At 39.9% G+C, this 26,754-nt stretch overlaps 1 protein-coding gene across 5 annotated transcripts in view; it reads left to right on the top strand.

The window, feature by feature from the left end:
• Positions 1 to 26,754, top strand: part of Pip5k1b (phosphatidylinositol-4-phosphate 5-kinase, type I, beta) — a 294,854-nt gene that overhangs the window by 170,271 nt on the left and 97,829 nt on the right. For all 5 annotated transcript variants that reach the window (XM_005388578.2, XM_013516348.1, XM_013516346.1 and 2 more), the window contains exons 6-7: positions 4,113 to 4,265; positions 8,820 to 9,119. In XM_005388578.2, coding sequence (XP_005388635.1) covers positions 4,113 to 4,265; positions 8,820 to 9,119 — 453 coding nt within the window. The remainder of the gene's footprint in view (positions 1 to 4,112; positions 4,266 to 8,819; positions 9,120 to 26,754) is intronic.

Genomic DNA, 26,754 nt, shown 5'->3' with positions numbered 1-26,754 from the left:
CCCAGGCGCACACATGGGAGCTTGTTGTTGTGGCTAATTAAAATGTTCCCATCTCTGCTCTTTATTTGCTCTTAAAAGGCAGCATTTTAAAGGTTGCTTAGAAGAGGACGTGGTATCCAAGTGGTGGAGTGAGAAACTGTAGGACTCTAGAGCATAATGTTCAGATTCCTGATCCGTGTCCTAATCCCACTTGGCTGCGTGTTGATGTTGTGTTATTATTAGCCCCCAAAAGGTCATCAGGATGGATCAGATCCATTTATTTGTTATTCTATTGACAGTTGTTTATAAATTACATGATAAAGGAGTATTTGACAAGTAACCAGTAAAATCATTTCCATTATATATCACTGTGGATGGTAGAAATTGAGACTTTGATCAGGAGAGACGTCCAGGTTGGAATCTAGTTTTTTCTACAGAGTTTTTCTTGGATCATCCTATAATTTCTGTATATATAGCCACTACTTTCTGCATCCTTTGTTGATTTTATACTTTCCTACTATCTACTCCTACCCATAGGAGGGTCTATGCCCAAAATTTAAATGCCATGGAACAAAGAGTCAGAATTTCTAAAGATAGTGCAGGGTCTGCCTTTAAGGAGTGTGGGGTCCACACTTATCTTCCAGGGTCTTGAATTCATGATTCTATGACAGACCCTCCTTTTCTCTTGCTTTGCTCAGGATGTCTTAGTGCATTTGAGGGGAATCTTCTGCCTATGTGAATGCCAGTGAAAAGCTCAACACCTCCTCAGGTGGTGCCAGTTCCTCCCTCGATGCCCAGACAGTGTGCAGCAAGGCAGGCTGGGTGCCTCTCTCCCCTGCATGTGATCATGTAATAAATAATAACAACCATACTAAGTGCTCACTCTGCCTGAGGCTTCAAAAGCACTTACCTTAAAGCGAGGCTGCACCATGCTGAGTTATACACTGAGGGCCATATAACGACCAACTGGCAGAGCTATAATTTTACCAATGCCAGGTGATTGCATATCTCATGCCCTTTCCCCTAATCAGCCTTTCACGTGACGCTCTGTACACATGGCTGCTTGCTCTTGGCTTTTATGGCTTCCTGTCCACAGTCTGATGACTCCTTTCGTTTTCGTAACAAATCGTCAACTCACCCATAAGGGCTGTGGCTGCTGCTCAGCAAGAGTGTCCAGAAGCAAGGCCAGTGGAAAGGAGAGGAAGCAGATGATGGGAGGTAGCAGTGACTTAGGAAGCCAGAAAGTATAATACTTGCTTCTTTCTCTTGGGGAATTTTGTTTCCCTCATCCCTGATGCTGCCAAAGCAAAATAATGTAAAAAGTGACACCTAGAAACTGCCTTTTAGTCATTTTTCTCCTGGTTTTTCTCTCCTTCCTCTCTTCTCCCTCTTCTTCTCCCTCCATATAAATGTTTGTATGATGGGAACTTACGTATTCACAAGCCCTCCAAAGCCCCAATGGTGACCGTCAGCACCCACCATGGTTGGCCCACTGGGCCTCTCTGATTTCATCCCTGTCAGCTCTACTCGTCCACTCTGGCCACTGCCTTGCACCCACCAGGTTTCTTATCCTTGCAGTTTGCTTCCTTTGCTGCCTAAAATGCCCCTTCCCCCCCAAACCCACATGGCCTACAGGCCTTTCTCTTTAGCCTCTTCTCAAATGCTGCCTTGGCAGCAAGGCTTCAGTGACCTCCCTGTTTAATCCTTTATTCATTCATCCATTTATTATTTATCCACGCTGGGATCGAAACCCAAACCTTTCACATGCAAAGCATGAGGTGTGGCACTGAGCTATTCCCCAGCTCCCCTGTATTGTAAATGTCTGCAACCCAGTCTCTAACATTCCTGGTACTCTGTCTCTCCTACCATGCTTGAGTTTTCTCCGTGGCAGCTGGCACATTCTGATGTATAACTTAATTACTTGCTTACTGACTGTCTCCTTCTACTGGGGCATAAGTTTCAGGAGTGTCTGGGATATTGCAGATGTTCACTAAGTATCTTTCACATGGTTAGATGTAAGAGTGAGCAGTAGTGGAATGGAGATTGTCTTGGGCAAAGGAAAATGCAGACACCTGAGTCAAGAGTGCAAAGCACGTCTAAGAAATGAGAACATGCTCTCTTGTTAGAGCTCAAGTATCGGAAGGACTGATGAGGGAAAGGGCTACAGAGCAGGACTGGATCGTTTGTGGTTTGAACACTTCCTCGAGGACCATGCAAAAGCTAGGTGTGGTGGCACAAGCTTTTAACCCCAGAACTCTGGGAGACTGAGGCAGGAGGATAACAAGTTTGAGCCCAGTCTTGGCAACTTGGCAACTTTTTGAAACTCCATCTCAAAAAAAATATTTAAAAGAGCCAGGGGTGTAGCTCAGTGTGAAGGCCCTGGATTTGATCCCCAGTACCAAAAAGGAAAAAAAAAAAAATGGAAAAGCTGGGAAGACACCAAAGGACATTAGATTTTTGTTTTAGAAAGACCCGTGGTGTCTGAGCCCTGGAGGGAACAGTGTTACACTTGAGAGAAGGAGCCTACCCCTACGGACCCAGGTGTGAAGTGATAAAACCATTGAAGTTGCAGTATGAGAGAACAGAAGGGATGAAAGAAACAGGCACAGTTAAGAGTTTGGGTGAGGAGGACAGAGACATGCAGGGAGTCAGGGATGATGGCCAAGTTTCTGGCTTGGGGAACAAGGGAGATAATGTTTCTGTTCTCTAAGATAATTGGAGGAAGATGATCTAGAGTCACCGTATATAGTCGCACAGGTGTGCATTGGCCATGCGCTCCCACCCGGCTCAGGGAAAGGTATGGAGACCAGAACGCAGCCCTTCTTCTACCCACCAACCTAGTATCCTGGCCCAGAGCTTCATCTGCCAGGAGAAAGACGCACATTGTCCTCATGGCCACAAAGATGCCACATCATCTAATCAAGGCTCTGAAATGAATTTGACTGTGAACCTGCATTTGTCATATAGCTAAGTAGAGATGTCTACTGTAATGGTAGATGAGCAGGTCTGGAGCCCTGGAGTGGGATCTGGACTGGAGATACAGACTTTGGAGTCACTTTCTTGCTGAAACTGTAAGAGAAGAGAACGTCTGCTGAGAGAAAAGTGAAAAGGGAGTAGGTGTTAATGTCCAAGTGGTGAATACACTGTACAGATCACACTGGCAACTGTGATTTTGTGTGCACTTGCCAAAAGCAATGCATCTTAGTTTAGATGAACTTTTTTTTATTGGTACTGAGGATTGAACCTAGGGCTTTCACACTGAGCTATACAGTATTCCCAGCGTTTCTTTATTTTTGAAACACTAAATTGCCCAGGCGAGGCTCTAACTTGTAATCCTCTGCCTCAGCCTCCCAGAGTGCTGGAAAATTATAGCCATGCACTGCCACACCTCGCACCATAACTATTTTGATTACCTCATTGGATAGATATGAGTTTTCATGATTTTACCATGTAATCTGGGGTTGAGGAAAACATGTTTAATTAAAATGAACGGAACAACTAAATCTTTAGAAATCTCCCCAAGAGCCATCTTAGTATACCTGGAGCCTCCTTTTAAAGCTTATAGAGGGGCTGGGGATTTAGCTCAGCGGCAAAGCACCTGCCTGGCAAGCGTAAGGTCGTGAGTTCGGTTCCCGGTACCGGAGAAAAACAAAAAAAAAAAAAAAAAAAAAGCTCATAGAGAAAGCTTCCTGTTTCAAGTAGGTCAAGACATCTAATACCATGATTGTTCTCCTTATAAAAGCATCACATACTCTGTGTGTTTGTGTTTGTGTGTGTGTGTGCGCGCGCGCGCGTGCATGCGCATGCATGCTCATTTGTATATGCATATTTATGTGCATGTGTTTTTTGAGATAGAATCAGATCAGGCTGGCCATGAATTCACTGCATAGCCTACACTGGCTGTGACCTCATGATACTCCTGCTTCAACCTCCCAATACTGGAATTACAGGTGTGTGCCTCCATACCCAGCAGCGTGAAGTGTATTTAAATGTTTGCTTAGGGCTAGGGGTGCGGCTCAGTAGTAGAGCACTTACCTGGCCTATGCAACACCGTAGATTTGATCCCCAGCACTGTATAATGCTACTACTAATTATGATTATTAAATAAAATGTTTATTCACTTCCTCTTCTAGTATTCCATCTGCAGTGAACCTCTAATAGAGCTCTCCAACCCTGGAGCCAGTGGGTCCTTGTTTTTTGTGACCAGTGATGATGAATTTATCATCAAAACCGTTCAGCATAAAGAAGCGGAGTTCCTCCAGAAGCTACTGCCAGGCTATTACATGGTGAGGAACTACAGATAATTGAGGCTTCTGCTTTAGGCTTCATTCTTTTCCTCAACAGTTATTTCAGAGTTTGTCTGTGTTGTTTTTTAAATGACTCTTTGGCATGTTTTTTTTTCATTTGCTTTTAGGTTATGCCCAGACATTTGTTAAACAGATTTTAAAAAGTCAGCTAGAACTAAGTAGCAGAGCAGAGTTGTTGAATAACCCAGTCCCAGTTCCAATACCTCAGCCGCCCACTGTGTGACTGAGTAAGCGATGCAGCTGCTGGACCTTGGTACCCTCGGTCTTTAAAAGCTGAGCACCACAAAGCTTTTTGCACCCAGCACATAGTCATAATATGAATGGTTAATATTCATTGACTTCCTGTGTATTAAATAAGGCTTGAAATGTTTTGCATCATTAATTCATTTAAACCTCACAGCAGGGACTGGGAATCTAGCTCAGCAGCACAGCACCTACCTGGCAAGTGCAAGGTCCTGAGTTCAATTTCTAGTATCAAAAAACAAAACAAAACCTCACAGCAACCGTGGGTAATAATAGTTGTTATCATTTTTTAGATGTGGCAAAGGTAAATGGAGCAACAAGGTAGAGTCATTCACACAGCTAGGACTACGCAAGCAGGTACTTCGCTTTTAACCCCTACACTGTACCCAGCACCTACTCTGTATTAGCTGCTACACTTCAGAACTTAGGGTTCCTGTAGCGTAAACATGACAACATGAAAATTACTTTTCTTGTAATATTTTAGAGACAGGGAAATAGTAACTTAACCTGGCTGAAGTTACTAGACATTTGGTCTAAATTTTCAAAAGAATGAACACTTTTCCTAAGTATTTCTACCATTTTCAGACCTCTGCTTTTATTGTACTTTCATAGCAGAGGTTAATTTTCTATGACTGGAATGGCTGTGTGAGGACATTTGGATTTCAAAAGCCCTAGGTCTGCCATTCACTTGCTCTGAGAGGTGATGACTGCCCTCTCCATTTCCAAACAAAATTGCTGAAACCAGATGTAGTAGTGCTGCCTGTAATCCCAGCACTCATGAGGCTGAGGCAGGAGGATTATAAATGCAAGGCCAGCCAGAGCTGCATAGAGATTTCAAGGCCCGCCTGGACTACAGAGTGACACACTGTCTCAATCAATCAATCAAAGTAAAAAACAAAATCAATGAGATACCACTTAGCTTATTTGTCTGTAAAAATATTATTCAATTCCAAAATCTCCTAGAAATAGTATTAAATACTGTGACTTAATGTCCTTTGGAATTCTAGAAATTGAAAACCTAAACAAAAGTCTTAGTGGACAGCAGGCAGGTTTTGAAAGATTTTGGTCCTGAACAAGTATTTTCTATTTTTAGAGAAAATGGAGAATAAAAAGTACTGCAACCAACTATAATTTCTTTCTTAGAGATAGGTATCACTGATATCCCGTGTGTATGCTTTCAGAGGTATCTTGTACATTCGCACGTTTTAAAATAGTTTAAGAGCTCTCACTGACCACACCCTTTAATAACCTACTAAATGAGTAAATCTGAAGCTTGGATATAAATTCCTTTATTTTGGAAATAGATCACTTAATATAATAGCCATTAACTCTACATGGCTGTTGCAATTTAATTAAAATTCAATAAAAATTTAAAATGTAGCTGAACAAGTGGTTTTATCTCAATCGTGTAAGCTGGTATAATGAGCAGTATAATTCATCCCACAAAGAAAAAATGTGAACATCATGTGATTAACCAAACAGAAGTTCAGAAGACACCTAGGCCCTCAAAATGTAATGCTTCCTTTTTTTTTTTTTTTTTGGTTTTTTTTTTTTTTTTTTGGTTTTTCTCCGGTACAGGGAACCGAACTCACGACCTTGCGCTTGCCAGGCAGGCGCTTTGCCGCTGAGCTAAATCCCCAGCCCCTAATGCTTCCTTTTAATTAAATTCTTTAAATGGGCAGCAAAATTTTTAACATAATAAGCAAATTAATGAATACACATATCATACATTTATCAATGTCTAAGGTTTCACATAAAATCTCTTAGAGAAAAACAGGAGCCATTCCCTAAAATGCAAGGAAAAGATGAGGATGTTCTCCCGGTAGTCCTTCCTCACACATTTGCTAAAATATAAAAAATAGCTAAGATAGGTATGCTGCTAATTTCTCTCAGTTCACTGAAAAGACAGGTTTATGCTAATGTTGTCTGGACAATCAAATGCTGATATCTCACACTCTCAGTAACTAATTTAAAGATAACAATGCGCAATGTGTTGACCATTGATACCCTCCTATCATATTGTTTTGGAATTTTGTTTTTATGTTTATGTGCTTTTAGTTTCACAGTTTCTTTTTCTTTGAAATAAATAAAAATACATTTGCTAGAAATTCTGCAAATGGCTTTTTGAGAAGTTATGGAAATAAGATATAAGTATAAGCACTGTTTTCTATAAATGATACAACTTTAAATAAGCAATGCTTCAACTTAAACTATAAATGTCTAGAGCCAATAAGTTCAGCAGATTTGTGTGATAGAAGATAAGTCTAGACAAAAATCCATTGTATTCTATTATACAGATGATACGGAGCTGAATATTACACAGGAGAAAAGAGATCATGTGACAATTTAAAATGAATGTTATTAGAAAAATAAAGCTTTAAATAAATCGAGACATACTATAATTCTGATTGGTAAAAAGTAAGTGTACCATATGTTACATAAAATGATCAGTTCAGAGAGAATTTTTCTAATAACAGGAAAATCTCTAAAATACTAGAGTCTGTGAAAACAAATATACAAGATGAAAAACTACAAATTTTATGTAAGGACATAAAAAGATATGAATTAATGAAGAAATGTATATTTTTCCTGAGCTCAGTCAGGTATTACCTCACAATCAACTTGTAAATATAATCTAATTCCAGGGGCTGGGGGTTTATCTCAGCAGCACAGCATCTGCCTGGCAAGAGCAAGGTCATGAGTTCAATTCCCAGTACCGGAAACCCCCCCCCCCGCAAAATAAATAAATAAATAAATATAATATAATATAATTCCAGTCAAAAATTCCAGTAGGATTTTTCCCAGAACCTTACAAAGCTGACTCATTTGAAAGAAAAATTATACAAGTATCACTTTAAGAAACGTTTTACAAATAGAATGGAAAGGGTATAAAAATGGACATAATCACACTGATGGACATGCCACAACATATATCAAAAATCCACTAGGATGTGACTAATGTTAAAGATGTAATGTAACTACACTTCTATATAAATGGACCAATGTATTCAAATGAGGTGTCCAGAAACAGATCCTTGTATATTTTACTATGTACTAAATTGGCATAGGTGGTACTTAAATTCAACTGGGAAAGTTCAGACTATTGAATAAATGGCTATACACTTGGGTAAAAGTGTATATTCCCCATGTCAGATCGTTTACACACACTCAAAATTTATTCTGTCTGAAGTGAAACCAATCGTAATGATCTAAACTATTAAAAATTTGAAAGGAAATACAAATTTGTAACTTTAGGATATAAAAAACTCGGCCCAACAAAAAGCTAGGGAAGCACAAGAAACCAATAGATAAAACTTACTACATCAGCTAGAAAAACATTCCTTTAGCAAAAATGATAGTCACAAAATACATACCTAGAATATTCTGGATGGTATAAAGATAGTGAAAGTAGTGATTTCCTCAAATGTTGGGATTTGGAAGGGGAATCAGGATCACCAGGGAGACTTCAATGTATGCCCTTTAGTAAATTATTTCAATTTCTTATCTATCTTTAAAGTGTATCAAAAATAGGTATAGAGTCTCCCTTTTTATAATAATAAAAAAGATAACACAGGAAAACATTTATTCCATATAGAAGAGGAAAATTACAAAAATTCAGAGAATATCAAGTGTTCCAACAGTGACAAAGACCCACAGAAAAATGATCAAAATGTAGTAGCACAAAATTATCACTGAGGTGGCTGAAAATACATCAAAAATACTAAATTTCTATAATAACTGATGATATTCCATTTTGAAACAAGTTGCTAATCTTCACAAATCATGCTTATAAATATGTTAAAGTTGGATAGTATTCAGAACTGGTGAGAGTGGTGGAGTATGTATAATCTTAAACCATGTGATTGTAATTTGGTCTCTCCATTTAGGAAAAGAGTTTTGCAGGCTCTATTAAAATATTAAGTGTTTATCCCTTATACCCCAGCAAGTAATCCTTTTTCTTTTTAGCTGTCTTAGAGGACAATCACTCATAGCACCCACTCATTTTTTGCTTGTATTTAGTTGGAGCTAACTTGAGACATTATGTCCATATTCAACTCAGCTGCTTTTACTACTGAGTTTAAAATGGTAGAATGGCTATTCCAATAGGCAGACTCAAGAAATAAATTAGAAGCAGCATAATTTTATCAATGGACTTTAAAAAAGATAATTGCATCCCATTGTAGTATCATTTTAGCATGAAAACGTATCTTAGCAGAGCATTATTTTGTAAAGTAAGAAGTTATAAATTTCTTTTTCCTTTTTTTTTTTTTTTTTCTTTTTGGTTTCTAGAATTTAAACCAGAATCCCAGGACTCTTTTGCCAAAATTTTATGGCCTGTACTGCATGCAGTCAGGGGGCATCAACATCAGGATTGTGGTGATGAACAACGTCCTGCCGCGCTCCATGCGAATGCACTTCACTTATGACTTGAAAGGCTCCACCTATAAACGAAGAGCATCCCGAAAGGAGAGGGAGAAATCCAACCCCACGTTTAAGGATTTAGATTTCCTCCAAGACATGCACGAAGGGTTGTATTTTGATACAGAAACATACAACGCGCTCATGAAAACACTCCAGAGAGACTGCCGGGTAAGGAAGTATCCTCGCTGTAATTTCCTTTGAAAAGTCATCAGAGCTCATGTAACCTTTGGCTACCACTTATCAAAAGCATAGAAATTAGATGTGTTCAAATTGAACATGTAGAATCCCATCTTTCCCAATATCCATGCTTCCCGGATACCGAAGGAAATGGTGGATGATAAAGGAATTATCTAGAGTCTCCTAACTTACCTCTTTGTTGATTTTCATACAATCAGCTTTCTTTAATAAAATTAACCAAGAAAGCTATTTCTTTTTCTTTTCTTCCTCCCCTGTAGGGGAGGTAGTTTAACTAGAAGGAAATAAAATTTAGTTTAATGCAGAGACTAGCAAGAAAAGCCATATACAAATCTTAAACAAAGTAAGATTACAATTGAGGAGACAAATTAGGAGAAAATGTACTTAGTAGGATTAATAAATGGCTCTCCAGAGATCTAATGTGATGCAGAACCATGAAATGCATAGAACATTTGCTGAAATTAATTTGAGTGGTCTGAACAGAAGCAATCAGGAAGGAGGTTACCAGTTAGAGCAAAGACCATCCCATGCAAACTTAGAGTAACCACTCAGAAGTAAGGGGGAACTCCCCAGGCCTCTAATCCTTTTTTTTTTTTTTTAAATAACGCTGAAACATTTTTTTGAGATGGTGAAAACAGGTAAAATTCCTTTTGGAAAAAAGATAAAAAATGCAGCCTTAGGAGCTTCTGAAGGAAGATGATGCACTTAATTAAAAAACCCTCAGAAATGTCATTTTCTGGCACAGATAAACCTAGGAGAATGTCTAAGCCATTCAGTTAAATTGAGCATAATGTTAGTACAGGTATGGGCTTGTGTCTAGCCAAGGCTTTCTGGAGGAGCAGTGGGACCCACCAGCTGTGGCCTCCCGTGGGCCTGGACAGATGAGCCAAGTCATTGCTGGGAGGTGGGATCACTTCTCTGCCAGGGCCAAGCTAGCATGAAGGTGAGTAGGCTGTCTACCCACCTGTCCAATGTGCAAAGAAGGGGATCCCCACTGAGAACCACAGTCCTACAGTTTCTGGGTTTTTCCTTTCCACCTGTGATAGCAAGTAGGATAACAAACAAAAATGTGTCCTTGAAATTGTCTTCCTCATTGATAGAGTAGTTGGTTCTTCCACAGGCCCCATTCTTTAGCTGCCATTTATTGAATGCCTGCAGTATGCTAGGCAGGTCTTTCTACTGCATCATTTCTTTTCATCTTCCAGCCCACTTTGAGGTCAGTACTGTTCATGCTCCTACTTTAACTGCTGAAGAATTAGGTTCTTAAAAGCAGTTAAGAAACTTGTTCAGCATTACTTAGCAAGCCAGTGACAGAGCCCACATCTGTTTGGCTACAAAGCATGTGCCCTGAACAACTGAGATTTAAGGAATCACTCCAAAGATTTGTTTTTTAGTTATCTTTTCAGAACTCGGAGAGGAACAGTGGGAACTAAGCAAATAAAAAACTACCCAGCAGAGCTATTCAGATATCTGGGTGATTTATGCTTTTCTTTTAAAAATAAAAGGCAAAACACACACATTTTAGTAGAAACCTTTTTCCTGTGTTTTTTCTACTCTTGCAGGATGTGGGTAAAAAGTGACTCTTTAATTCCCCAGGGTTCAGTCCAAGTCTCTCAGATTTTAGATTCTCTCCCCCCACCGTGTGTGTTTGTGTGTGTGTGTGTGTGTGTGCATTCTTTCCTCTCTAAGACTGAAAGCCTTTTTCTGCCATCTCCTAATGCCACATGCTTCTATGCCAGAAAAGGGAGGAGGGTCAGATGTAAGAACCATTGTTCAAGATTTGCCTATTATTAGTGTTCTCTGAGCCCAGTACTGAAAGAACAAGGTCAAATAGGACTTCACAGGAATGAGACCCTGGAGACCTGCTTTACTTTTTTTTTTTTTTTTTTTTTTGGTCAGGTTTGTTTTTCTAAGGAATGGTGTAGAGGTGTCCCAAGGCAAACTGTCTCACTCATCGCATTTGATATTGTGCAAAACACACATCATAGAACATTTTAAATTGTGCAAAGCATACTACCTTCAGAAAAGCTTTTCCCCTCTAATGTGTGAGTGTACAAATGCAGAACTGTGGACCCTGACTCCTGTCCCTGATCTGCATTGCCCATTGTCAGATCCCCTGGGATGGAGAGTCAGCAGCTGCTTCTGAGAGCACAGCTATGTCGAGTAATGCATAGTGCTGGAGTGGTGTCTCTTATGGATAATCCTGGACCACTTTGCAAATCTGCTGAGTGGTATGGATTATCCCTCCAGAAAAATTCCCATCCAACACATGATTTGTGAATCTTCCCACCTCCATCGTTCCTCTGCAGGTCCCTCCTCCCAGTCTGAGACTCCACAGCCTTCAGCAGCAGTCACCTCATGGTCTCAGGTCCTGCTCTGAAAGGCCAGCTCCCTGGGTGGGTGGAAAAGGATGTGTGGTTGGCATTTCCAGAAGCATCTCTCACTTTTTGTCTCCCTCATCTTGCAGAGCTGAGTTTTGGTGTGGCTGGGGGGCTGCAGGAATCCAGGGAGGCTGGGAGGTCACTCCATTGCTGGTGCCAGCATCAAACTCCTGGAAACCTCTACTGTTAAAAATTCCCCTAAGTGAAGCAGTACTGCTAAGGCTCTAGAAACAAACCAGTAGAGAAATGCATTACTATGTCCACACCCCAGCCAGACCCCAGGGTCTGGGAACCAGCCTCACATTAGGATATATCATTCACTCTTATCTGTGCCAAGGAGACTGTGTTCCAAGCATGAGGTAAGTGACCTCCATGTTCGACCAGTTGCAAACAGTGTATTACGAGTCGTGATGTTGTGAGGATTAGACTAAGTGATATCCTAACTTCATTTTGAAGGATGAGAGTTATCCAGGTAGGCAAAGCAGTAGAAGCGTATTTCTAAGAAGACAAACAGTATTTGTTGATCATGAAACAGCATGATGTATTCCAAGATCTATAGTTATTTGATCTTGCAGCACTTAATAGTAAGGGAAGGCATTTGAGGTGGGAGAGAAGAGTAGCCACATAATGTCAGAAGACCCTCTCTGCTCATGTCAGTGTCCTCTTAAGGGCCTGCAAGTGGCAAATCCAAGTATTTCAGACATCTGGAGCCCAGCCTTTCTGTCATTCCATAGATACATATGATAAGCTGCCTAACGTCTTATGGGCCCCTCTTACTTATCCCTCCACCCTCCAACCCTTCTTTCACATTCTGGCTTGACAGGTCAGACTTCAGAAGGCCAGTTTTCTCAGGCTGAATGTTATCCAGAGGATCTCTGCATGATTCACTGGGCCAGCTCATGTTCCCTCCTTCCCACGGACTGCTTCCCTGATTCCCACACAGGGCTGCTGCTTCTGGATTCTGCATTGGAAGACCTGAGCAGCTTCAATCGCAGTGAGCCCTCTAGACAGAGGCCATCCTTTCCCAGCATCCCTGTGGCAGCTCCCAGGTCCCATTGCCTGCCTTCCTATACTCACTCGTCAACCTCTGAGTATAAGCCTGCCTCTTGTGGTGCATCATCCCCGGCTCCTCCGTGGCTCGTTGGCCACATGGAACTATTTTAGAAAACTGATCTGTTTTTTTTCCTTCTACCTTGGGGAGCCTGATTCCACAAGTATCTACCTCATGGGTCCTCCCCTCACGGCCGCATTGCTGCCTTCTACTGGCTCTGCATGGGGAAATGTCTGTGTCAATCACTGGTCCCCGTTCTTGAAGCCCTGTCTGTTGGTCTCACCCTCTCTCTGCCTGCTGTGACAGCCGTCCATATCCATAAGTGAACTTGGTCCAAGGAAAAGAGTGGTAGCAACAATGAGTACTGCCAGGACAGCATATGTAGGTCCCTTGCTCTCACAAACAGGAAGTAGAACTTATTCAAATGGTCCTGTATGGTTTGCACATCACAAATAAGCTAGATGTATATCCTATTTGAAAATTTCTTCCTAGATATGCTGTAATCTCCCCCAAGCCTGCACCTCTTCTTGTCTTCCCTTACCTAAGAAACATGGTTATCCTACAGCAGTTGCTCAAATCAGTGCCCTAGAGCTACCCTTTCTTCCCGCCTCTCCCTCTTCTTCCACGTGGGGTTAATCACCGTGCCCCATTTAGTCTGTCTCCTATGTAACTCATGCATCTGTCCCTCCCCATTATGTGCCACCCTGGTTGTTTATCTCCTAGAGTTTCGAGTAGCCTCTTTGCTAGTGTTCATTGGCATCACCATGTGGCTCATCCCTACCACTGTTGCCAGAGCAGCCCTCCGATCAGAAACCAGCCAGTCCCTCACAGTCCTCTGGCCTAGGTTCTCCATTACCTTTGGGCTACGGCCTAGGCGTCCTAGCTTGCAACATTGAAATCCTTCCTAGCCAGGCATGGTGACATGTCAGTAATCCCAGCACCTTGGGAGGCCAAGGAGGAAGACTGCAAGTTGAAGCCCAGGTTGGGCAATTAGCAACTTAGCAAGACCCTGTCTCAAAATAAAAACTAAAAAGGGCTGGGGATATAGCTCAATGCAAAGGCCCCTGAATTCAATTGAAGGGAGGGAGAGAGGTGGAGAGGAGGGAAGAGGAAGGGGAAGGAGAAGGGGAAGGGGAAGGAAAAGGGGAAGGAGAAGGGGAAGAGGAAGGAGAAGGGGAAGAGGAGAGGAGAAGAGAGGGGAGGGGGGAGGGGGGAGAGGAGAGGAGAGGACCGGAGAGGGGAAGAGAGGAGGGAAGGGAAGGGAAGGAAAGAGAGAAGAGAAGAGAAAGACAAAGACAAAGAGAAAGAGAAAGAGAAAGAGAAAGAGAAAGAGAGAAAGAGAAAGAAGGGAAGAGAAGAGGAGATCCTGATATGGTCCCTGCAGCCATCGATGGATGCCTCTCCTTCTTCAGTCCCCATTCCCCTGCCCCTCCAGAGCACCTACGGTCAGTCTCCACTGTTCCCATCTACTGGCTGTACTCTCTGGAGCTTTTGGTCTTTTTTTCATGCCTCACTTTATCCGACCATTGTTCCCTCTCATCTTCACCTCCCCTCACCTACTCCTCTCAGGACTAGTCAGGCAGCTCTTCCTCCAAGACCACGATGCTATGGTTTTACCTGCATCCTAACCTTACCTCTTTCATGAGACTTAGCACAGCATGTCATTTTTTCACAAGTAGATCCTTAAATCTGAGGATGAAGCCTTAATCTTCATATCTTTGCAGTTGGTGCTTGGTAGGTGCTTAGCAAATGGTTTTAGAATATGTATTTAAACAATGGAATAATAAACTGAGGATAGAGACAGGTTTGGGTACACCTCCAAGACATCTGTTTTGGGTGACTCTTTGTATATAGCTGGTTTATTTAAATTCTGCTTATTTTGGAGGAACTATACCTTTGCAATGAACTATACCTAGCAATGACTGCTAACTACAGCATTGAGAATTTAATAAAGCAGATGATCTCCATTTTGAATCACTTGGGATAATTTTGAAAACTGTCCTGGCTCCCCTCACCCTGAGTCATTCGTTTAGCAGAAGTGATTTATACCTCAGTATTTTCCCATGAAGCACTATTGCAAATGGTCATTGGATTTTTATTCAGTGTTGACCCCTGTTGCCATTAGGTGTATGTTGTCTTTCCAGCTAGATTGTAAATGTCTCCAGTCAAGGCACATTTCTCACCCCTCTCTGCTGTTACAGCACCTAATTCAGCACCTACAAGAAGATTATGATGAAAACGCTTTTGAATTGAAAGTTTATACATTAATTTCGGAAGAAAAATTATGGACTATTTTTGCATTCATTTAATTACTGTGATTATTTCTTCTCTGATATAACTTATCTATGACACATCTACAGAGTCCTATTTCATTTAATTAATACGATAAATTATTACATCCTGTAATATGTTTTAATAACTCTGGGGAAACGACATAGAGATAAAGTCTATTAGTGAGAACTTGTGTTTATATTTCTTAATCTTTCAAGTGGGAGACTTATCAGAGACAGGCTTGATAATTAATAACCTAAATAACTTATTTTACACTTATTACCATTTTTGTTGAGCAGCAAAGTTATTAATTTTTAAATAGTGTGGAACCAATTTTCTTTCTTCACACAAGTCATTGTAACCATAAATATTAATAGACTCTCAAAATTTAATGAAATCGACTTAATGCTAGAAATTTTTAATGTGCAATGTGGGATATTTCTAATTATATGGCAAATTCTCAGCTTATAGACGACTTCCTGTCGGCTATGGACATGTTTGTATGGGTTACAGGCTGGGTTGTTTTAAAGACTTAGCATTATGACTAATGCTTACCCTTCAGCTATACTTTTGTTTAATATTTCATCTCTTGCATTTACTTTAGACAGCTTAGTTTTTCTTTTGATATTGGTTGCCATCCCAGTTATCATGGGGGTGGAAAAATTTTTTTCTAATTTCATAGAAAAGAGAGGTATATCTCTTAATGGTGTGGATGCTTAAATTCAACCCAGTCCCTCTCATCAATAAAGAATTGGATTTTGGTTTGAGACTTCAACCAAAACATAAAGAATTCACTCCACACGTCTAAGATTACATACAAAAGGCAAGACAAATTAATTCACTCTCTTTCCAAGTAGGTTTTACACACACTATAATTCCATGATATATTAGAATTGCTCTCCTATTTATGAGGAAATATTAATTATTTTGATACCATAACATATGAGGATAAAGCAAATTTTTGACTGGTGAGCAAATAAATAAAACCAACTCATAATCAAAGGTTGTTTGAGTTGGAAGGGTTCCTAAAAGTCCCTGGGAAACAGTAAACCAGTACATTCGCCTTGCTAGTTCTAAGAGTTAAGCAATGATTTTGAACATACTTAACCAAGATAGGTTTCTTAGTAAGAACAGAAATAAAGACATAATCATGTTTGCCAGGACTTTTGCAATGTTTCCCTATGTCTTTTTTATACTTTTTATTTGCATATAATCATAGATTCACTTGCACTTGGAAGCAATAATAGAGATCTCCTCTGTACCTTTCACCCAGGTTCCCGGGTCGTAACATCTTACAGAACCTTAGTATAATACAGCAATCCGAAAATTGACTTTGATATATTCTACTGATGTCAGGTTTCTCAATTTTACATGCACATGTGTATGTGCTGAAGGGCGGGTTGTGTGCAGTTATATGCATATGTAGATTTATACAGCCACCACCACCACGGTCAGGGGCAGAGCAGTTCCTTCTCAGAGATCCCTCAGGCCACCCTTGTATAGCCATGGCCACCTCCCTCTTTCACAGCCCCCCTCATTTTATACAGCATGAATCTGTTTTTCATCTCTGTTACTTGGCATTTCAAAAATGATACATAAATGGAATCATTTATGTGTGACCATTGAGATCGGCTTTTTAAAAATTCAGTGCAATGTACTTGAGATCTGGTCACTTTCCTGCTTGTATCATTGGTGGGCTCCTTTTCATGACAGGAATAGTCCGTGGTATGAATATACCACGATTTCATAGTCACCTGCTAAAAGCTATGTGGGGTTCTTTTATCTTTTTAGTGTCTCAAATAAAGGTGCTATGAAAATTGGTACGCTGACTTTTTCCCTGAACATAATTTTTCATTTCTCTGTGATAAATGACTGAGTAAAATCATTACGTCATGCGGTAAATATGTTTATTTTTCCAAGAAACTGCCAGATTGTGGCTGCACCATTGTATATTTCCATCAGCAGTGCATGAGTGATCCGTTTTCTCCTCATTTGTACCAGCATTTGCTATTGTCAGTAATTTTCATTTTAGCCATTTTGATGCATATGTATTAAGTGTCTTGCTAAAAAGTAAAAAAAAAAATGAAATTACCTGGTTACATATACACTCAAAAAAAAAAAAAAAAAGCAAGAGATAAAAACCAAGGAAGAAGCAACTGGGGACTATTAAGAAGAGTAGGGAAATGAGTAACAGAAAGTTTTACAGTTATGTCTAATGGCTGGTAATATGTCCATGGGATTTAACGCAATTGACAGGAGCTTCTGGGGATCGAACTCATGACCTTGCACTTGCCAGGCAGGCACTTATGCCACTGAGCTATATCCCCAGCCCTATAGGAGCTTCTAAGAAGAGGCTTAAGATACTAGAGTTAGGATGTGTGTTTCTGGTAAGAAATGTTTCTATAAAACTTAATTACCATAACACTTTATCCAAGGCAATTTTATAGCTGTTCATATCTCTCCATAATAGTATGATTACTTGATTTCATGTTTAATGTCTTCTGTGAGAAGAAGATTATGTGAGACAGAATGTATGGCTTCATTTCCCCCCCGCACTGCACTCCATGTTCCTATTCAGCAGTTCTCTTAGTGTCAGTCTTCTCGTGAATCTTAGGAGACAACAACAACACATATTGTTGGAACAATGGACCTTACCTAATCAATAAGTGTAATAAAAACTAGCTTGGGTAATAAATCCTAAACAGGATCTGTCATGAAAAAAAGCCAAATTCAATTCATGCTATTAATTTTTGAAGCGTTATTCAAAGATTTGTGTTGCTCCTTTGATCAGTGTCTTTTAATGGCTAGTAAATTAATAAATCAACTTCTCAATCCCCTCATTTATTTAGGTGGTGACTGGCGTCCTAGTTTAAGATTATCCTTATACCACAGCTGTCATCAGCGTTGAAAGTAGGTAATGTTTGTCCAAACTTTTGCTGGTTGCTGCAGGTTAGCTCTGGTACAGGTTGGTGGTGGGAAATAGTCTCCTACTGGCAGTAACTGAAGGGACAAGTTGGTCAGTGTAAGGTAGTAGTAGGGTAGCTACAAAAATCAAAACACTCTTCTATGCTGTTGTCCATTCCTGACTTTCTACTAAAAGAGGTACTTCAGTGTGAGCCAAACAAGTAATTCTCAGCGTTGCAAAACTAGCAATCCCAGTTTTTGGTGGAAAAGAGAGTTCCATCTTAGATATAACCTATAGATACCCAGTAGCGTAACATTTAAAACAGGTCCTGGGTAATCATCAAATAGATGCACACATTGTGGTGTAAATACATGGCATTAAGGACATATTTCCTAGACTCAGCTCATCCATAGATGGGGTCAGTTAGCATTTATTGTGGTCTTGCTTTGAGCCAGGCAGTGCTCACACTTATAAGTAGATTCTCTTATCATTAATCCTCACGGCAGCCTTGTGAAATGAATGGCATGGTTCCCTTTTGACAGGTAAAGAAGTGAAGACCCAGGAGAGGTTAGGCATTCCCAGGCCTGCTCAGCTTCAGTGCTGGCTCTAGGACTCAACACCCAGGTCTCTTGGACACCAAACACAGTGTTTCAACACCAGCTGTCTCTCCTGCAGGAACTTGTGGGTGCAATCAGAAAATCTACTGAGGTGAAAACTTTATATGGTAACAGATTTAGATATTAGAGACTAGAGGTTTCCAATGGCTGATGCTCCAGCTCCTACCTGGAGTCACTGGAGTGGCCTCTGGAGGAGCCAGGAAAGGACTCTGTCAAAGTCATCTTGGTTGGGACAGTACGACAAGTTGAAGAAAATGTGAACCTACTTGAACAAGGAGGAAAACAGAACCGGTGACTGAGAAACACAAAGGAAAATAAGTAATGCAAACATTTAATTGTAAAGGTTTAATAAAAAGCGTAGTCAAGCCCATTGGCCCTTGCCGCCTGTTACCAGCATTAATGCACATGAGATGCTAGTAACATAAAAGCAGCTCTTCTTTCTGAAAAGGTAATGGTTATATGGAGGTTGGTTGTTGTTGAAATCTGCTGGAGAAGGAGGCTGGGGACTAGATGTGCATCACTGACTCCTGTATGAGCAGCTTTTGAAAATTCTCATTACATAAGCTCAAGAATTATCAGTGGTTTTTTTGTGAGCCTTCCTTTAAATCGAATAGAATGTTATACAAATTTCTACAGGAAAAAAATAGAAACAACAGACCAGGGGCTGGGGATTTAGCTCAGCGGCAAAAAGCGCCTGCCTGGCAAGCGCAAGGTCGTGAGTTCAGTTCCCAGTACCGGAGAAAAACAAAAAAAAAAAAAAAAAGAAAGAAACAACAGACCAAAAATAACTTTGTGAAACCTAAGAAGTAAATTTCCTTTTCTTCCTGAAAGACATATTACCTAAAGATAAAGAATTAAAGTATGTTCTTCCAGGTGTGGTGGCACATGCCTATAATCCCAGCACTCAGGAGGCTGAAGCAGGAGGATCACCAAGAGTTTGAGGGCAGTCTGGGCTACATAGTGAATTCAAGGCCAGCCTGGACTATATAGTGAGACCCTGTCTAAAATAAAATAAAATAAAATAAAATAAAAGTATGATCTGTTGTTGTCATGTGGCTAGCTAATTTCAGTAATAAGTAATTTGTTACACACAAGTCTAAATATATAAATTAACTAAAGCTGAAACCTTTTGGTCTGTGACTAGAACACTGCTGTGTGTAGTATATTAGAGTTTCAGACTTCTGTTTGAAGACAGCTTGTCTTTGATTTTGTCAATGACCCAAAGTATAGAGATAAAGTCAGTACAGAGGTAAAGTCATGGGAGGACCCTGAAGGGAGGGAGCAAAAGGAAGGAAGTGTCCTCCCTGACCACATCCTCCTCCCTTAGGGAATACTGGGAAAGTGGAGAGGCAAGCTGGAGCAGGAAGGGAAGAGGAGGGGCCTGAGAGGAGCAGCTCTGGCTTTGAAGATGTGTGTGAAAAGGCTCTGAGTCTGGTGTGGTGGATCCGGTGGTGGTGCCAGTATAAGGCAGTCACAGTCACCAGGATCACAGTAAGAAATAGAACGGTGCTGTCAGTCTGCAAAGCAAAGGAGGCAAAGGGCTGGCAAAGCCCAGCCACTTACAAAGTGGAATTGAGGCTCTCTGTTTTGGGAAAGAACTTCTAGACTCAGGTAAGGGGTAGTAAGGGGCTGAGTTACTAAGATCTAAGGCATATTTGAGAATTTTCAGAATTGGGGAGAGTACTACAAAGTCAAGAAAATACTTTAGAGATATGCTTTAGGATATGTTTATTACACAGCATACCGTGCACCTGATAAATGTGACCTCATTTTCCTGCCAGGACCTTTCAACCCGCTGGGAACACTTCAAAGCATACAGTCAGTCTGACTTTCAGGTCACTGCTGGCCAACCTATAGCACGTGTGCTACAACGGGTTCACAGAGCCTCCCTGTCCACACCAGAGCCAAGTCGCCCCAGCAGCCAAGCATCAGATAACAATTGTTTATTCTAAACTAAAACCTCAGTATTCGGGTTTAATTGCAGTATTGGCACTTCTCGATAAATGAATGAGTTTGAGGATGCACTCAGTCTCTAAAAGTTTCACTATCACTGTTTCAGGTCATTCTTTTATTCATTCAGCACCTGCTGTGACCGTACAGAACACCCAGAATGGGGTGCTATCAGAATGGGGCCTGTGTGACTACCTTGTAAGAGCAAGGGGCTTTTTTTGGCTACACACAATCTCATCCTTTCTAAAATACTGCCATACCAGCTTCAGGGTGGCTTTTGCCCACCTGTGTGACTCCTTATTCCCATTGATATTATCAGCGCTGTTTGGGTGTCCCCGCCTGCCACAACTGAGCGTCCCTCTGATCTCACCACTGCTCTTCCTTCAAAGAAATTTTCAAATTTAGTATTTTGATCAAGTGTAACTCCTTCTCAATTTTTAAAACACTGCTGATGAAAATATGTATATTTCTATATTCATATAAAATCTTTTTAAATGATGCATGATTATTTCTAGTGCGTATGAGTGTACTTCTGTCACTTCAAGCTTTTTTTTTTTTTTTTTTTTTTTTTTTTTTGGTTTTTCTCCAGTACTGGGAACCGAACTCACGACCTTGCGCTTGCCAGGCAGGCGCTTTTGCCGCTGAGCTAAATCCCCAGCCCCACTTCAAGCTTTTTTAAGTGGGCAAAAACATCTTTGATACAGGTTAACCTATCACAGTCCAGAGTTACATTAGACACAGTACAAAATACATCGTTACCATAATGAGGCTAAGAATTTAATATTGATTTCATTCTGTTTTACCAGCCAAAATTATGCCTTGTCACAGCATGTATTTTCTGTTTATTATGTTAACAAAGAACACTCTGAGCTTTATTGAGAGAATTAAATTAAAAGGACAGCATTCAGCTCTAACTGGACTTGCAGATGCTAGTATTCTGGTGCTAGACTCTGAGGGACATTCTTAACAAAGAACAGCATCAACTTGGGTTCATTTTTCATTAAACCAGTATCTCCAGGAATGTTTATTTGTGTAAAATTTCCAGGACACTATTTTGAGTTTGCTTATATTATTGGGTTAGCACAGATATTTTTGTGTCCATCATTAGCTCATTATTCAGGAACTAGACCAGTGGTGGCAAACCTGTGACGTGTGTGCCGCAGTGAGCTGTTTGTTACCCTTGCAAGCCCTGGAGGGTTCGCCAGCCCTGAGCTAGATTATGTATAGAATATATATAACCATATATTCGAAACAACTACCGAGAGCCTTTCATAACTCTTCCTGTCAGCTCCACATGTCGTTTACTCTTGAGATCCTCCATCAGAGAATGAACTGTTGAGTAGCAGAGACAGTTTCCCGCTTTATGATCCCAAATCATTGATGTTTTCTTTTCAGCTGTGCTATGGCTAGCCCATCAGCAGTAGAAATAGTGGTAACCTAACTCCAAACAAGATAGAAGGGTATTTCACTTAAGCAAAGCAGTATATGAAACTATTTTTGGAAAGTTCAAGCATACAAAAAAGTAGATAGAATATTATAATTCATAGATATATATTCTGTACTCAACTTCAATAATTTTAATTTTTGCCTCATAACCGGTCTTGTTTTATTTTTACTCTCTCTCCCTCCCTATAATTTGAAGCACATCCCAGGCATCACACCATTTTATTGACATATTTGAGTAAGAATCTTACAATGCCCAAAAAAGCCTTTGAAAAACTAAGATACCATTAACATACATTTAAAATGTTAATAATTCTAACTAATCATCAAATAGAATTCAAATTTGTAATTGTTTCAGAAAAATTATTTAGATTAGTGTTCAAATAGTCTACTTAAGTCCAGCCACCACCCTTATTTTTTCATTTTGGACATATTTGTTGACAAAACAAGGTAGGTAATGCCTCCCAGAGTCCAGATTTTGTTGATTACACCACATAGTTTCATTTAACGTGTTCTTCTCTCACCTATATTTCCTGTACAGTAATTGGTTTTGCACTAGCGATTTGGTGAAACTTAGGTATGTCTTCATATATCATGTCTTCTCCAACCAGAAGGCACATAATGTCAGAGTGACTTTCTTTCTGTGATGTTCAGGCTGTTGGTAACCAGTGACTAGGTCTGATAATTCATTGTCACTTATAAATGGGAGATCTTCTTCTAATTTTATCATGGTCTAGCAGAGTGCTCAAAAGTGTGTTAAACAAGAGTGCCTAACATGTAGTAGGCACACAATAAAATATATACTGATGGGATTAGTTTTGTAAGAACCCTTGTGACATGGGAAATTATTAGAAACCATACTTGCTTAATGCCCAATTAATAAAGCATCTCTTTTTTTGTTAAAATCAGCATCATCCTTCTCCATTTTGCATAAGGAGAACTTACAGAGAGATTGGATTGCATTCTATTTACCACTCTTAATATCTTCTGGTGCTGGGTAACAATTTTAAATGCAGCTGTTTTCAAAGGTATTTTGGATCCATCTAGTAATTGTCTTTTCTCAACCTTTTGCTAACTTAACTTTGCATTTCTGGTGGTTTGGACAAGCAGACGAACAAAGTCCAGGAAAACTAAAGAAGCTCAGAGATGTAGTCCAAAACAGAGTGTCCATCTTAGGGCCAGCACCAAGCACTCTTAGGTGATTAAAGAGTAGTTGACCCCCACCTATGATGCGTTTTCTTACTAAACATTTCCCAAAGAGAAGCGTGTCCATCTTGCAAGCCTCAATGTACAGCCTAGTTTAGAGGAAAACCACTTGCCTTTCATCTGCCATTCAGGTGTGTGACTACCAGTCAATTAAAAGAGTCTGTAAATATTAGTTTGCCTTTTGCCCGAGGCCTAGTGTATATAAAATGCCTATAATGTAAGTAGGTTTGAAAACAGTGTGGACTTTTGTCTTTGTTTTTCTGACAACATGGACATAATCCCAATTAATGTTTTCAGTACTGAAAGATTTTCTAAGGCATTGTAATCATGCCTTATATTTAGGACATTCTTTGCTGCTAAATATTTTGGATTTTACTTATACACATGGGAACCCATATAACAAATATGCATTCCAACTATGTTCAGAGCTCACAGTAGGAAGCACAAAGTAAAACAAGGCTTTGATGAGCGAGTCTTGTGTGGTTATAGGAAAAAATGCAGATATAACTTGAGGTTCAGTTTTATACCACAGAGGAACACCATTAATGTGTTCAGGTTTTCAGAGGGGAAAAATAGTCCTGAAAATTTGTGGAATCATTAGTACAATTTTTATGGAGGTGACAACTGACTTAGACTTTAAACAAAACAGTAGGAATTGAAAAAATAGTAGGAATTTTCAGGAAGCAACTACATGAGCAAAAACACCAGGCCTTACATTTTTTTAGCACATTTGGGGAAAATTAAGGAATTTGAGTTTGAGTAGACTGGAGGCTTTTAGGCTGGTATTAAATGACAGAGTCACTGGGTGGGGCGATAGTAACCAGCACTTTCAGTGTCAACCTGAGTCGTTGGCACCAAGCAATGGCAAGAGTCTGAAGGCTTTGGGGGGTGGGGGAGTGAACTGGTCAAACAAAGAGTCCGAATGGATCCAAAAGGGAAACTGAAGTCAATTCATCGGGGTGGGGGGCAGTGAAAATAGAACCTGTAGATAGAACTGGGCAACTCATGAAAGGAAAGGAAGTTGTGGAGTCTGAAATCCACACCAGAGTGATTTCAAATAGAAATAGGAAGTGACAAGAAAGACCCGCTTTGGCCAAAAATAAAAGTTTAGATTGCAATATGACCATGTATAGAAGTTTAAAAATGTTCAGAAGGCCACTGGGAATGTATAGGGATGCAGCTGAGGAAAAAATCAAACCAAAGATTACAATTTAGCAATTGTGGAACCCAGGGTTTAGCTCATGGGTACAGCACCTGCCTGGCCAGTGTGAGGTCCTGAGTTCAATTCCTGGTACCATCCCCCCCGCAAAAAAAGACAATTTAGCAATTGTCTGTAGAAAGATGGTAGTGGAATCTATCTGTAAAAGGTTATCAAATCTGTCTACTTCCCCCTCACACTCCTGTATTACCCCTACTTCTTTCAAATATCATTAGTTCTTACCCAGACTTGCTGAAATACCACCCAGTATTTCAGATATATATTCCAGTGATTAGTGCTGGAGAGAAGAAAACATACCTGACTTTGACAATAAAAAACATTACAGTTTTCCAACTTGTTTCCAGTTTTATATAACATTGGGAATGCTTTCTGTTTTGTTACTTTGCAAGTGAGCAAGTAAATTACTGCCCAAACTAGATGGAAAGGCACCTGTATTTGCACTGTGACTTGTGTTTTGAATGGCAAATGCACAAGTACAGAATCTTCCAGCAGCTGTGAGGTCAGACAGGCATTCTAGAAATGACAAACTGGAAAGACCATCGTGTTACACAGTATTGCAACATGTAGTTGAAGTTTTTAGCAGATTTATCAATTTCTTTAGTCAAAGGACTGTGACATGAATAAGAATATTATATTGTCCCTAGTTGATGAAAATCTTTAAAAATAGGTGATTAAAATCTATTCCTAGAATTGTTCATTACAAAGGTTTCTACATTTTAAATACATGCACATACATTTATCTTTTTGTTTCTTAACTTTTTTGTGGATGGTGATTTTGCCTAACCAAAACTCTTAGATCAACTTTTCACACTGCAGTGATACAATTTGTTTTTTATGACTTCCCTTCTGAAAGTAGGAGCCTTGACCTCCTGAGGGTAGCAGCACTTTTCCTGGATACTGGCAAACCAATTTAAGGGCTTGGTTTTGTTTGTTTTGTTTTTGTTTTTGCAGTGCTGCTGGGGATGGAGCCCTGGACCTTGTACATGCTAGGCAAATGTGCTGCTAATGAGCTATAGCCCCTACCCTGAAGGTTTCTTTTTTAATATATTTTTGATTGACACATAATAATTTTACATATTTATGGGCTACAGTATTTTGTTTTGATCCATGTTTGTAACTTATAATTATTAGATTAGGGTGACTGAGGTATCTGTCATTTCAGACATTTCTTTGTGTTGGGAACATTTAAAATCCTCCAGTTTAAAATATATAATTAATAGATGTCTTTACTTAATAGTTATTTTGCTGTGCGTTCCTTCAAACATTGGAAGTTATTCCTCCTATACAAATGTATGCAGCAACCATACCCTCTGCATCCCACCACCACACACACACACACATGCACACGCACATATACACACAAGTCCTCCCAAGGATCTGGTAACTACTGTCCTCTCTATAAAGGTTATTCTTTTTTAAGGAAACAAACCCCCCCAAAAAAAATATTTGACTACTTAACATCAGGATAGTTTCTTTCTTTTGTTTTTTTGTTTGTTTGTTTTTGTTTTTCTTCTGGGACCAGGAATCGAACTCACAACCTTGCACTTGCTGGGCAGGTGCTGTGCCGCTGAGCTAAATCTCCAGCTCCCTCAGGATAGTTTCTTACTTTGTCCACTAGTTAAGATGGACTACAACCTGACTTCCTATCTCACGTAGAATGCACAGTGTATATGGGCAACAAAAGATTCTGCAAATACAAACCAAACAGTTTAGGTTTAACATTGCCTGAAAAAATATAAGAAAAATTTATTTTATAAAGAAAATAATTAATTGGTGAATACATTCCATAGGAAAATAAAATAAATAGGATGGTCTCAGGAATGCCTTTCAACTTTGATCAACTAGCTCTAGTAAATGATTCTGAGTGCTGTTAGGAAGATCAGCAGTGCTATGAAAGAGTCTGATTAGAACTTGCTTTTGAAGCCAGTTCACTGTTTCAGAGGAAATATTTATAAGTGGGTACTGTAGGGGCTATGCACAGCACAAGCTGTGTATTTTTGCTGGTTGAAAATGGAGCTTTTCCCATAAAGGTTATGAGGCAATCATGCTGAAGTCCAAGCTTTTCCTGTTGAATACCCAGGCAATTCTGCTGCATACTCACAACCTCAGAGCTCTTAAAGAAATTAGGATTTGCCAAATGACACTGGCAAGCAGGCTAGAAATGCAGTTATATTTTTGTTGTTTTCTAGGCAATTTTTGGTTTCAGAAGCGTGGCTCTGAAGGTATTTCCTTCGAATTAGCATCTCTAGTTTCTCGACCACTGTGAGGAATGACCGTGAGGAATTAGTATCATAATGGCTGTTCTGCCAACCAGGATTGTGTTACTTTCTGGGCAACTTTGATTTCCTGAGCTTTGTGTGACAGATACCAAGTACTACAAAACTGATTCTAGGGGAAAATCGTATACAAACTAGTAGAAAAATAACTTTTCATAGAAGAAAGCACCCAGTTTCCAGGCACTCTTCCTGAACATTCTTTTTCCATCTAAGAAGGGCCAAGAGTGTCAAACATTCCTGGACTATACAGCCACTCTGACAGATTTTTATCCAGCCCTTGTCCCCTGTC

The sequence above is a fragment of the Chinchilla lanigera genome, unplaced genomic scaffold (assembly GCF_000276665.1).
Source record: "Chinchilla lanigera isolate Chin_1 unplaced genomic scaffold, ChiLan1.0 scaffold00033, whole genome shotgun sequence".
NCBI classification, from domain to species: domain Eukaryota; kingdom Metazoa; phylum Chordata; class Mammalia; order Rodentia; family Chinchillidae; genus Chinchilla; species Chinchilla lanigera.
The sequence above is the reverse complement of the archived record's forward strand: the minus strand, read 5'-3'. Positions and strand labels throughout refer to the sequence as shown.